Genomic DNA, 12,201 nt, shown 5'->3' with positions numbered 1-12,201 from the left:
ATTTTTTTACAATAGAAGTATTCTTTCTACTTGCTTTAAACATGTAGCAATACGTAGAAAAATTTATTTATTTTCCCAAATAAAAATCCTAAAAATTACCTAAAAATCATCCCTCTAGACGGCACTATCCTCCCTTAAACCAAAAAAAGTGTTAAATTCGATAGTTTTTATCCAAATAGATTGACTACATCCCAGGAATCCTATTCGATGAATTTTTGTCCATTCATTTAGAAAATTCGAAAGTCGAGTGACCCGCTCGAGGGTGGAACAGTTTCGAGCAACTCTTCTAATACGCAAACTCCCCGAAGAACGTCGATAAATGTCACGCGATTTCCCCGTGAGAAGAGACCCAGTCGAAAACACCGTCGGAAAGATCGACGAAAAAAGGTTTGAACGGCGACTCGAGTTGCATTCGAGGATCGATAATCACAGCTGATCGAACTCGCCGTGTTCAGGTAAGGGCGCATTTTATTCTAAACAGGGATTCGTCCACGTTGGAAGCGAATCCGTTCGAATATCGAGTCGAACGACCAACTCCGGCTTCGTCACGACGTTAGGTTAGGGTTAGGCTAACCTAAATCGAGTTGGAACGAACGAGGGGGTAGTTACCCTACTCGATGGCGCGCTAAAGATCGCGCTTCGATAGTCTCGGATGCCAGATATCGAAAGACAAGGAGCGCGGGTTATTTGAAGATTAAGGGATGATAATTCCGCAATCTGAAAATATATGTTATTTAACCCTCCATGGAACGGTCTGACTCTTAGGTTGCATGTTAATACATCGACATTTTACCGGATGATTTTAGCTTTTTGAAAAAATGAATCAATAGTTCTCATTGACAGAACTATTAGTTTATTCGATCAGAAACTACACAACTATTGAAAACAAAGTCAGAACTCTTAATTATTTACAAGCTTCCACAAAGTAGAATTTGAATTTAATTGAATTTTTTGAATTTCGAGGTCATCTTATTATACATATATCTGAACGTATTTTGATGACAGCTACGTGATGTGATACGAAAAAGTATCCATTTATAAGAGAAAAAACATCGATGACCTTGAAATATCCTTGATACAAAAAGGGTTGGGAAAAAAAAATCACTATCGGAAGAGATAGAGTACATTTTCGAACATTCTTGAATCGGAATGAATGTATGACGCCGACATACATGTAGGTGTCTATGGCTCGTTAACCAAACAACCATGAGATAAGCTCTGATCCGAGGTTCTTAGTAATGTTCTGCGCGAAAAATCTGAACTGGTCACAGATCCCCTGTAAGGCGACACAGGTACATATGGGCTCTCTTGGTGAATGGACCAAATGATATAAATTATTTATAGATTTCGACACCAAAGCGAGGAAGGGGAACCGAGAGTGTTCTGTTCCAACTGGGGTGCGTACCCGGGGGGTCCACTTGCATCGAAAGCCCCTTGAGGCACCCTCAACATATGCATTCTCACTCAACCGCCGTAAGCCTATATAAAATTGATTCCTAAGTACCCCGGATTCCTATCTGTCTTGCGTGTTTTTTAACACCTATCTCCGTTTGTTCTCTACACAACGTCGAGTATTAAATTCGAGAGCAAACACGAAAATTGACGCTATCTCTATTCGTTCCTGCATTTCGCCTTTCGGTTGTAACCCTCGAAAACGGTTGCTCCTTTGCTTTAAACTTTCGATACGTCGTACTTGGTTCGATATTTCAGTCGATGCATTTCTCCACCGCGAATTCTTTCGACAACCATCTACTAACGAAGAAAATTTGCTAATTTAAGATTTCTATTTACAATTCGTAATTACGAAGGTCTAGATTATATTCTGCAGCATAAAACGCGCCAAGAACCGAAAGAAATATTTCTTTTTTGAATCTGTTCGAACTTATAATTTTCCTTAAAAAGAATATCTGTTCTCGTGGTACGTACCTTAAGAACTATTTTAAAAATTATTCTCGTACAATAGATAGTTTGGAACAGTTGCAAAACTTTCATTTCGACTGTTTTAACAAAAAGTTTCCAAGAACGATTCAATCAAATTATTAAAATTTCCTTTGAAAAAAAGAAAGGAACATGCCTCGTTTTTCCGTACCTTCTTGAAAATCTATTCAAGTCCCTGACGAGTGATGCGTGGCAAATTTGAAGACGGGCCCAGTGCCGCGCACTGCGCCCCCCGGGTCCAATCTAAATCAATGGGCTTGTGGGTAATCGCATAATAATTACTGGGACTCCCTCTACCGCCCATCTGTCGCTAGCTAAGGGGTGTTCAACCCCGGGAAGTGGTAATAGGCACTACTACGGCAACATAGGCGATGAAAGTGTCCCAGCAGGTCCTATTGTTGTTGGGCATAGTAAGAAATGTCGTGTAGTGTCATTCGTCAGTTGTCACCTCGTTTCGCATTTGCACATCCTGTTTATCCGTGTAAAAGCGATTGAAAACGTACCGTAAAACAACGACTCCTTTGTTCAAACTAAAAAGTAGCTAAGGAAAAATACACAGTAACTTCTGCAGCGACGATATTCTTTGTTATTACTGACAATAATTAGACTTATAAAAAACTAAACGTCCACTTGTTAAGAGATTAATGTTTATTTGCCAAAGTCGAACTCGACCATGATATATCTTAAAATGTGTTCAAGTACTGGGTATTTTACCTTACTTAATTATTACGATGATATCGGCCTTTAAACTAGCGATGGAATTCAATCTAAAATATAAAAAAGCTCCGTCTTATAAGTTGATATTTTTTTGTAAATTCACGCCTCTACGCCTCTTAGAATTTCTAACAAAAATCGTCCCGTAGTCGAAAGGTTAATTGGCTTGTTAAAAAATAATAAAGACATCTTTTTGTTCTGTTTCAGACGCGCAAATGATAACCACAGTCTTGATCAGTCTATGTATCACACTCTCTAATGGTTTCCGTGGACCTCATCATCCACGAAGCGCCGTCTCTCATCATCACTACGCTCCGCAGAAAGACGTTAAGATAACACAAGATGCAAATCTACTACAGGATACTACGTTAGTTAACTGCATATTAATTTCTTTTCAACTATATTTGTCTCTAAATGCCCCATACTTTATCGCACGATTCGAATATTTTTACGTGACATCAATATTGAACATCTAATACCAAAATGCAACAATCAACATCAATGAACATTATTCATTCATCGGTCACCCAAACAATTTCAGATGATTTTCGAAATTTCTTAAATTAACTTTCCTCTCACTTTGCATAGAAATTATAGCAACATTACCCCGTTTGCGATATACAACGAAACCGAAATGATGAATATATGATTTCAGCCATTTAAAAGAAGACATGGGGTCTATGGCAGATGATCTGGATTTTTCAAACATGACTGAACAGGAGATAGAATTCCACTACTTTAAGTATGTTCATAAAATTAACCAAGTGCGATGTTTTTTAATGCTACAAAATACTTTTCCTTCTGTGGAAACAGTATAACTCAAGTTTCTATTTGTAACAATAATTCCATGTTCGGTAAATATATCGACCAACATTCAAAACTATCATTGAAAGAATGGATTAATTAATTATCTAAGCGTTATCATTAACGATCGTGTACATCGCAGAACTGTAATTACTTTATTAATCGCAGAGTTCACGACATTGACAATAATGCCAAATTGGATGGATTAGAGATTCTCCATGCTATTCAACATACATTTCATGAAAATCGGCTCGCCGACACTGAGCGTAAAAGTATAACCGAAGAACCCAGATTGACGAATTATGAAGATGATTTGCCATGGATTGTTGGTATGTAAACTCGTTACTTGTAAATACTTCATTCAAAAGTTATAAAAATATCTAAAATACAAATACCAAACACTAATGATTATTATTTCCTATTATCAAGACTTGATAGACAAGGTACTAAAGGAGGATGATTTAGATAACGACGGATATCTTGGATATATCGAATACGTACTCGGTAGGCAGAGAGACCACATTGCTCAAGCTAAGAGAGATACTAATCTAAGAATTGGAAAATAAATTTCTCATCTACGGACTATGTTAAGAGAAACCTGCGCGACACACAAATTTACATCTATATGAAATATGCTTGAAAAGATTTATTTTTCATTCAATCCATTTCTTTTGTAACAACTGTTTTCTTCTACTGAAATATACTGTAATGTACCAATCATTCTAACTAAATATTTACTTTCCAACTCAGCATTTTCTTACGCTACCTGAATCCTACGCCATCTTAGTCCCTGTGCAAGTATCTAAAAATAATAACCTACTAGAAACTTCAGATTCTAATATTCATTTTTTTATTCATTTCTGTACAAATTCTTGAAAAACAATAATTATAATTACTCTAACGTACACAGCGGATTGTCTGTCACAACGAGACATTTTTCCCATAGATCCTTAACTATCTGTATCTGTTAAACAAATGTTATTATACATATATAGTATTTCATTGAACTAATTCTTATTTAACATACCTTATTATCTTCTCCATCAATTGGCAAGTCTTCTACACGTATAAAATCAGGATATTGCAATATAATTTTTTGAATTGCAGGTACAAATACTTCGCTAACCTCTAAATATTGTGGTTCATATTCGTGATATTCTTTAGAATTTTCACTAGAATAGTATACTCTAAATGCGTCATCCTCTTTGATTAACCTGCACATAATAAATAATAAACTTTAAAGGTTAACAGTTTCATTTGAAAGTTAATTGCTTAATTTCAAAAATAATATAACTTATATTAAAACATGCCTTATGCCATGAGATCTTAACAATCGAATTCTTGTGTCAGGTTCTATTTCTACCCGATTTTCAACAATTCCATTTGCAGTCATTTGTTCGCCATCTTGGACAATCGAACATTCTTGTTCACTTTTTGAAAGAACCGGCGGTAAGAAGTCGTGAATATGACCCTTGGCCATCAAATCTGCAGCATTATCTACATCGATGTAATCTATTAATTTTCTAAGTAAACCTTTAACTTTTTCCTTGAACTCTTCTTTGACGTTACTCTGATTCTCGGAATGTACAAAACCACTATATCTTAAATAATCCCGAGGTAACCCTTTTCGAAATTCGCTATCAGTTTCCATAGCAGTTTGTAGAGCATCTGGAAGTAACTTCTCTAAGAAGTCACCCCAACTATTTTTTTGGTAAACACTCAAAGTAACGTGGAGACTATGCGTGTCAATGGTTTCACCCTGATGTATCGTTCCTCGTGGAAAGTACAATAAGTCTCCTGCACTTACGATAGTATCTAATATAGGTTCTCCAATCTCAGTGTCTGTGAAATTTTCTGAAGAATACCTTGGCAAGTATTCATTGTCATTTCGAGGTTTGTATAATCTCCATCTCTTTTTACCTTCTACCTGTAATATGAATGCTTCGATGTCGTCGTAATGAGGTGCGAAACCTTGACTGTTAGGAGGTGTTAAATAAGAATTTGCACCAACAAAACAACCAAAAAATTCTTGAAGTGTAGCTGAAAATAGAAGATAAGTTTTTATAACAAAAGATATAGAACATGTATTCCACAAATACATTTATTTAATTACATATTAAATTATTTATGCCAACAGTGATACATTCAGTTTTGAAGAAAAATACCTACCATTTAATGAATGTAATTTTGGTATGTATGTCTGTGGATTCAACATTCTAACAGAACATCCATTCATATAATAGTCCCAAACAACACTGGGAATTGCTCGTCCAACGGGATTATGTGTCTCTCGAACACCATTCTCATACGAAGTAATATCGATATTTTTCGCGAACAAAATATAAGAATCTCTTAATATTTTATCCAACATTGGAGTAGACATAAGTAACTTGTAATAATTGGGGCAATTCCTTTTTATATGAACAGGTGTTTGTTCCCAATTTTTTCTGAAAAAAAATATATATATAATGAAAGAAACATAAAAAAATTTATAATTTCATGAAACATAAGTATACCGTGCTTACTCAAAAAAGTCTTCTATCTTCATGGGATGAATTAACCACTCTAACATCGAGCTACACGTATTCAAAGGATTTTCATGATTTTCTTCTGTGGTTTTAACATCTGTACAATTAGATGGTAGATTGACTTGGTTTGCTAACTTTTTCTTTTTACTTTGTCTCTGATGTTTTGATTTAATATGTTTCATTTTTGCAACACCTGTATTCAAAGCTGAAACAGTACTCTTTAATTGGGTCTTTGATTCCAAACCTTTCGTATCAGACCGTAATGTTACTTTTTTATCTTTTCCATTACACATTGTTTTTTGAATGGATTTATTCTTTCGAATAGCAGCAGAAAGATTAGGTTTCTTAGATATTACACTGTTCTTTTTATTTACAGTTTGAACTTTCGAGGACTTGGCAGCTTCTTCAAAATTTCCATGTAAAGATGTTTGCTTTGTTTTTACCTTTCTTTCGTGTTTCGTTTCATTTCTCAAAATTATTCTTCTTTCAGGAATATGTTTTTTCTTTAATTTCTTTGAGTTTGCAGATAATTCTGCATTTTTGCGTTTCATAGCATGCACAGCAAACGCTGATATTGATTCACGAAATTTAAGCATCTGCAAAGACACGATAATAAAACTATACTTGTATGAATTCTCAGTCCAATGCTACAAACCAAATTCTAGAATCATTTAACAACTACATTCATGAACATAAGTATGGAAAAATTGTTAAATATAAACTACAACTATATTTGTGCTACGCGTTACTATTAATAAAACGATGCACAGCACGATACTGATAAAAATACAGTAATTGAGAACTACAACCGGTATATTTAAAGGTTATGTTTGAATATTCTTTACGATGAATAAATGAAACATTACTTTTCAAAATTATCCTAAAAACTGTCCACTTGTATAAAATTTTTAGTTCTGCTCCAATTACGTTATACGTTTCTGTGAAACTGTAATCATTAAAACTCTTGCTCCAATTTATCAACCACAACACATGTTATCGATTGTACGTCACTTAGGCATGGTAAATGATGGTAAACGCATGGTTCAATTTCTAACATTTGTTTGTAGTATAATATTAAATATAAAAATATTGTTACTTGCTATCAATTGTAATTTTTACAATTTAATTTTTTAATTGACAGGATTTAAGTTATTTATCAATTATATCGATTGAAACTTGAAGAATAAACTCTATTCAAATTATTTTAAAAATAATAATTTCATATAATTATTTTTGGCATACTGGTGCTTTGTTTCAGAGAACACGGAATTCGCGATGGGTGAAAAATCAAGCTAAATTAGTGTGACCTACTTTTTGAATGACTCCATAATTAATTTATGGTAGTAAAATTTAAAATTTCGATAAAGTATTAGTTATACAATCTGTAAAATTGTATATCGTTTATATAGATTTGTTGGATGATGGTTGTCTTCTGTCTAATTTAGTAGTAACAAGTTATTATTTTCACAGCAAATACTAATTGATAATAGATTACATTTTAACACAATGCAATAAAAATTTGTATAAAGAAGTTATACAAAATAAACTACATCCATACGTAAAACTAAATTAATTATTTCGGTAACATGTTGGGAATGAAAATTGATGTATCAAATATCAAATTTATTCCCTTGAATAGAACCGCACGTTCTATCAAACGAAAATTTGCAATACTCAGTGTCTAAATATATCCATATTAAACAATTTTTGAAAGCAGAGGTGTTGAATGATCGATTTGAAATCTTATGATATATATTGTTAGAAATTATTGTTTGAAACGAGAGAAGTACGCCACTCAGTGCTGAAACTCGGTATCATAACAAGTTTTTCTGCCATTATTCGTAAACAGTTACCATAAATACGGTATGGAATTGTACACTTTGTGCCAAAATATCCTTTTCTCGACAAGATTGCGTGATTGTGTGATTCAACTAGATTCAGATGTTTGGATTGTAAAAGCCAATGTAAAATCTGTGATTGAATTAACTTTTATAGATTTGGAGCACCATTGATATGCAAAATGTAATTTTCTGACACGTAATTGTTGATAAATGGAAATAAAATGTTCGACATGTTCATGTGTACATATTGGTCCATAATACCATTAATTGCATGAATCGGACCAACGATCCGGAACATCATAACTTTCCAAACATTTATTGACATTTCACTTCGCACATTTTTCATAAATTTTTTCATTACTAATCATCGAATATACGATTTTATAAAAATGCCCCATCTCGTTGAAAAAGACGCCAATGACCTTGAAATCTCGGATAATATGACCTTGACATAGTTCCTTTGTTTATCATACTATGTCCCATTTAAAACCAAACAATATTTTCCGCGACAGTTTGTTCTATCATGAAAGAGAGATATTTGAGATGTAAGAGTTAGGTAGAACACCCCGTCGAATGTCAATGAGTCGATTTATACTTTGGAATGATAGGACACCGCGGGGTATGGGCGGGCAATGTCATCATAGTAGATGTATTTATACGCAAACCTGTTTGTAATAATCGGATGAGGCTTTCCCGAGCTCAGTATCGTTTAAGCCACCAAAGTTATCGAACGCGCGTATCATGAACGCTCTCTGGACCAAGTGGTGTATTATTATTCTCGTTTCGTTGTTTAACGTAGCCCAGGTGAACGTGGCTCAATATGTTCCTCCGAATGTCAGAGTGGAGCCACTCTATCCAGTAGGGATACGAATGTCCATTCCACGTGAGTAATGTTTCTTGAGAAATCTAATTGAATTTTATTAACAAGAGAATTAATTAGACCCAAGTCGGCTCTATTCAGAAATAACGATAATAACAATAACCAAAGTACGTGGTGATTATTTAGATTTAGAATATTAGCTATCTCGTCGACTTAAATGACCTTGAAATATCTTATCATGGTCAACATTCTAAAAACTTTTTCCTGTATCCGCGATCAATCGGCATAGTATTGCTTATACAACATACTACGTATTGCATTCCTAAAGTTTGAGATACGTTCGAGGTAGGGATTCCAACGACTTTGGAATATATTATTCAGGGTCAATGTCCTGAGGAACTTTACTTATACATACATATACAGGGTGTATCACCCAGTTCTTACATCTTAAATATCTCGCATGTCTTTTGTGATAGGAAAAAATGTTACATCGATAATTCATGCTCCTTGGAGACCTTTCACAAAACGTAAACAAAGATAAGAGATTAGACCATAAATTCATTAAGAGACAAAATTGCTTATGTTCGTTCGGTTCGATACTTTCCGCGATTAATCAAACAAATTAATAGGGACAAGTACAAGCTTTAACTTTTTTCTGAGTAATTAGACAGAAAGTGATACAGGACAAAATTTGAATGAAAAACAACTTTTGATTACATCATTTTTTAATTTGATGCAACGATGCAAGTATAATATGCGCACGCAAATTTGAAATTTTCATGAAAGTTCGTTTCTATCAATGCTGAGAAAAGGGACTTGCTTAGTTTGTCGACTAAAAGACTCATAAAAAAAAAAACATACTAATTGCCTCGCAACAAACGATGCCTTCTGCCATCAGACGAAAGCGGGATCACTTTGGTGGCATTCCACGTCAAGTTCAACCAAGACTTTCAAGGTCTCGAAGCAGGAACCATTGCCAGAGATATTGTAAAAGTGCGAGGCGGTCGATGGACTTACGAAGATCGAAGCACGAGGCTCAAACAGGGCGATGTTATTTATTATTGGATTCATGTAATTTACAATGGATTAGGGTATAATTTACTTGATCAGCAGCATGTGGTCAGAGGTTGGTTTCGTTAAAATAAAAAGATCGAGGGTTTTCCAGAAAGGGTTTTAGGAGTTTCAAAAAATATGCTCAATTTTTTAAAATCTGTATGAAGGTACACGATTCTAATTAAACCTGGAAGATGATAACTTTCAAGCGTGACTACACCGACAGGATTGTTTTATTATTAAAAAAACAAAATGCTAAAGCCTCGTTTGTAAAACCCTTTGTTTCTTAATCCACTGTAATTTACTTTGTATATTTTTCAATTTAAGAATTCATATATGTTTATTATTTATTAATTAATTTTTTAGAAATGTATCATTACGATGGGACGCGCGTGACCGGACAAAGTTCTGGCACCTGCAATACGAAAGTTTCCTATTACGATAAAAATACTCATAATTTAAAACAACACAGTGTTTGTTCGGGTCAATTAATTTTCGAAGAAACATTCGATTCATTCAACGCAAGTCGATGGACAATTGTCGAACGTTTTGCAGACTCTCCGGTAAGTGTAACGTTTATAAAATTCCTTATATGAATTTCTTTTCCTGTTTACATTATATTCATCTGGAGAAGTAAGAAAAATTTTAGAAAAACAAATATGAGACACCAAAGTGTAAATATTTATAGCGAAACAAGATTAATCCAGCAAAAAAAATCAATGATCTTCGTATAGAGCATTTTTAATAGACTTGTTGTGAAAGTTTCTCGGAAAATCCGTTCGTCTTTCCTCTACACAGATCTATTTCTCACGAATTTGTTTACTGAATCATAAATAATCTGAACTGCGTGACCCGTTTCGTGCGACTTTTCTCTTAAATATTTGTCCAACTTTATCGCACTTTATGCTGTTCCTTTTGCATCTAACAATAAAAAGTATTTCCTGAATGTTGACCCATTAACGAAGAGTTTGCAAATAAATTTGCACGTTTGACGTTTTAATAAATTAATTTAGAATAATTTGCATAAAAGCCTGATCGTTATACCTCGATAAAAAGGATCAAATGTAAACCAACAGGAGAGTAATTTTATAATAAAAGAATTGTATCTCTGTTCATTTCAGAACGACGAGTTTGTCATGTACATGAACAGTGATAAAAACGTCGAAGTAAACAATGGCGAATTACATATTAAACCGGTTCTCACCGAAAGTAAATTTGGACTAGAATTCGTGCGGTCTGGAATCCTGAACTTGGACAAGTAAGAATATCGTTATTATAATTCTTTAAACAAAACACAATAGTTGTACGTTATGTGAAGCATGTTTCATATATTTTCAGATGTACCGGCGTAGCTGGAACCGCTGAGTGCAAACGCAACGCGATTGGCTCGCAGATTTTGCCGCCTGTAATGTCAGGACGTTTGAATACTAAACAATCTTTCAATTTCTTATATGGAAAAGTTGAAATTCGTGCCAAACTCCCGCGCGGCGATTGGATATATCCTCGTAAGTTCCGTTTTATGTTTAAAACTGACAACAACGTCATACTTGATATTGTAATTATACTAATCACAGCGCGCGCTACTCGATGTTTCATGTTTTTATTACTATTTCTACTATCGCTATTTTATTTCAGTGATCAGCCTAGAAAGTACGGAACCTCGTTCGGAAGATAAGAAATTCTATTGCGATATCTTAGTCGCTCATTCGGTTGGCAATCCCACGTTAACGACACACAACGACGAAGATATAAGTGGACGCGTCCTTCTGGGCGGTGCATTCGCGATTAATCTAGATCAACATTTATTGCAGGACAATAGAATGGATCTTCCTATGAAAACTTCGAGCTCGTTGTGGTCTGACGACTATCATGTGTACGAACTAGAGTGGAAAAGCGGTAGTGTCTCGGTTAAAGTCGATGGCGAACAGTATGGTCAGCAACAAGTGACGTACGATGTACCAGTAAGTGTATGGAATGTATCTAACTTTTAATTACTCATCTGTAGAAATTATGCAACCTGTATAATATTACTGGATCTACTGATTATGTATATGCATTGTAGGTTTATCTTAACATGGGTCTAGCTGTTGGAGGCCACATCCTCTTCCCTGATAATTCGACAAGTGGCAACTATGATAAACCTTGGAGAAATGTAGCTTCAAAGGTACTTGCAGTCAGTTTTATTACCAATTGTAGGTTAAGAAAATATTAACAGTTCAATACCATGTATTACAGGCACTTTATAACTTCTACATCAAGAAAGACAAGTGGCTAGAGTCGTGGACAGGAAGCGACACTGGCCTTCATATAGACTATATCAAAGTGTGGTCAATCTAAGCATCATACTATTTATTTTAATTTAGGAATTTCTAAGAACATGTACATCAGTTCTTTTATTATCTATCATTGTATATACAATAGAAACTCCTTTACTGGCACAAATCATTTTATAATGGACTTAACTAAAATTTGTAAAACTTAATATTTTTCTTTGCATTATTTT

The 12,201-nt window shown here is 34.4% G+C and overlaps 3 protein-coding genes across 3 annotated transcripts; 2 read left to right on the top strand and 1 right to left on the bottom strand.

Moving 5' to 3' along the window:
• Nucleotides 1-312: 312 nt before the first annotated feature.
• Nucleotides 313-4,176, top strand: LOC128896315 (multiple coagulation factor deficiency protein 2 homolog). The gene is made up of 5 exons (XM_054159611.1): nt 313-455; nt 2,860-3,019; nt 3,308-3,394; nt 3,625-3,785; nt 3,886-4,176. The coding sequence occupies exons 2-5, from the start codon at nt 2,868-2,870 to the stop codon at nt 4,020-4,022; spliced, it is 537 nt and encodes a 178-aa protein (XP_054015586.1). The 5' UTR covers nt 313-455; nt 2,860-2,867; the 3' UTR covers nt 4,023-4,176.
• A 137-nt stretch (nt 4,177-4,313) lies between these two features.
• On the bottom strand, nt 4,314-7,042 carry LOC128896303 (ribosomal oxygenase 1). Its single transcript, XM_054159589.1, has 6 exons — nt 6,851-7,042; nt 5,982-6,580; nt 5,626-5,903; nt 4,767-5,496; nt 4,484-4,670; nt 4,314-4,420 (listed from the first exon to the last, which is right to left on the bottom strand). Exons 2-6 carry the CDS (start codon nt 6,578-6,580, stop codon nt 4,349-4,351), a joined length of 1,866 nt encoding a protein of 621 aa, XP_054015564.1. The 5' UTR covers nt 6,851-7,042; the 3' UTR covers nt 4,314-4,348.
• A 1,498-nt stretch (nt 7,043-8,540) lies between these two features.
• LOC128896310 (beta-1,3-glucan-binding protein 2-like) lies at nt 8,541-12,180 on the top strand. The gene is made up of 8 exons (XM_054159605.1): nt 8,541-8,708; nt 9,544-9,771; nt 10,065-10,261; nt 10,820-10,956; nt 11,037-11,203; nt 11,334-11,659; nt 11,761-11,862; nt 11,934-12,180. Exons 1-8 carry the CDS (start codon nt 8,567-8,569, stop codon nt 12,033-12,035), a joined length of 1,401 nt encoding a protein of 466 aa, XP_054015580.1. The 5' UTR covers nt 8,541-8,566; the 3' UTR covers nt 12,036-12,180.
• Nucleotides 12,181-12,201: the final 21 nt, after the last annotated feature.

This window comes from Hylaeus anthracinus, unplaced genomic scaffold (assembly GCF_026225885.1).
Source record: "Hylaeus anthracinus isolate JK02 unplaced genomic scaffold, UHH_iyHylAnth1.0_haploid 0, whole genome shotgun sequence".
NCBI lineage: Eukaryota > Metazoa > Arthropoda > Insecta > Hymenoptera > Colletidae > Hylaeus > Hylaeus anthracinus.
The sequence above is the reverse complement of the archived record's forward strand: the minus strand, read 5'-3'. Positions and strand labels throughout refer to the sequence as shown.

Bases quoted from the DNA above. Each gene is read 5' to 3' on its own strand.
- LOC128896315 (XM_054159611.1), top strand. From the start codon at position 2,868: ATGATAACCACAGTCTTGATCAGTCTATGTATCACACTCTCTAATGGT. The intron at 3,020-3,307 runs GTTAGTTAACTG...ATATGATTTCAG, and splicing joins AATCTACTACAGGATACTAC to CCATTTAAAAGAAGACATGG. The intron at 3,395-3,624 runs GTATGTTCATAA...TATTAATCGCAG, and splicing joins ATAGAATTCCACTACTTTAA to AGTTCACGACATTGACAATA.
- LOC128896303 (XM_054159589.1), bottom strand. From the start codon at position 6,580: ATGCTTAAATTTCGTGAATCAATATCAGCGTTTGCTGTGCATGCTATG. The intron at 5,904-5,981 runs GTAAGCACGGTA...ATTTTTTTTCAG, and splicing joins AAGATAGAAGACTTTTTTGA to AAAAAATTGGGAACAAACAC. The intron at 5,497-5,625 runs GTAGGTATTTTT...TTCTATTTTCAG, and splicing joins AAAATTACATTCATTAAATG to CTACACTTCAAGAATTTTTT.
- LOC128896310 (XM_054159605.1), top strand. From the start codon at position 8,567: ATGAACGCTCTCTGGACCAAGTGGTGTATTATTATTCTCGTTTCGTTG. The intron at 10,957-11,036 runs GTAAGAATATCG...ATATATTTTCAG, and splicing joins GGAATCCTGAACTTGGACAA to ATGTACCGGCGTAGCTGGAA. The intron at 11,863-11,933 runs GTACTTGCAGTC...CATGTATTACAG, and splicing joins GGAGAAATGTAGCTTCAAAG to GCACTTTATAACTTCTACAT.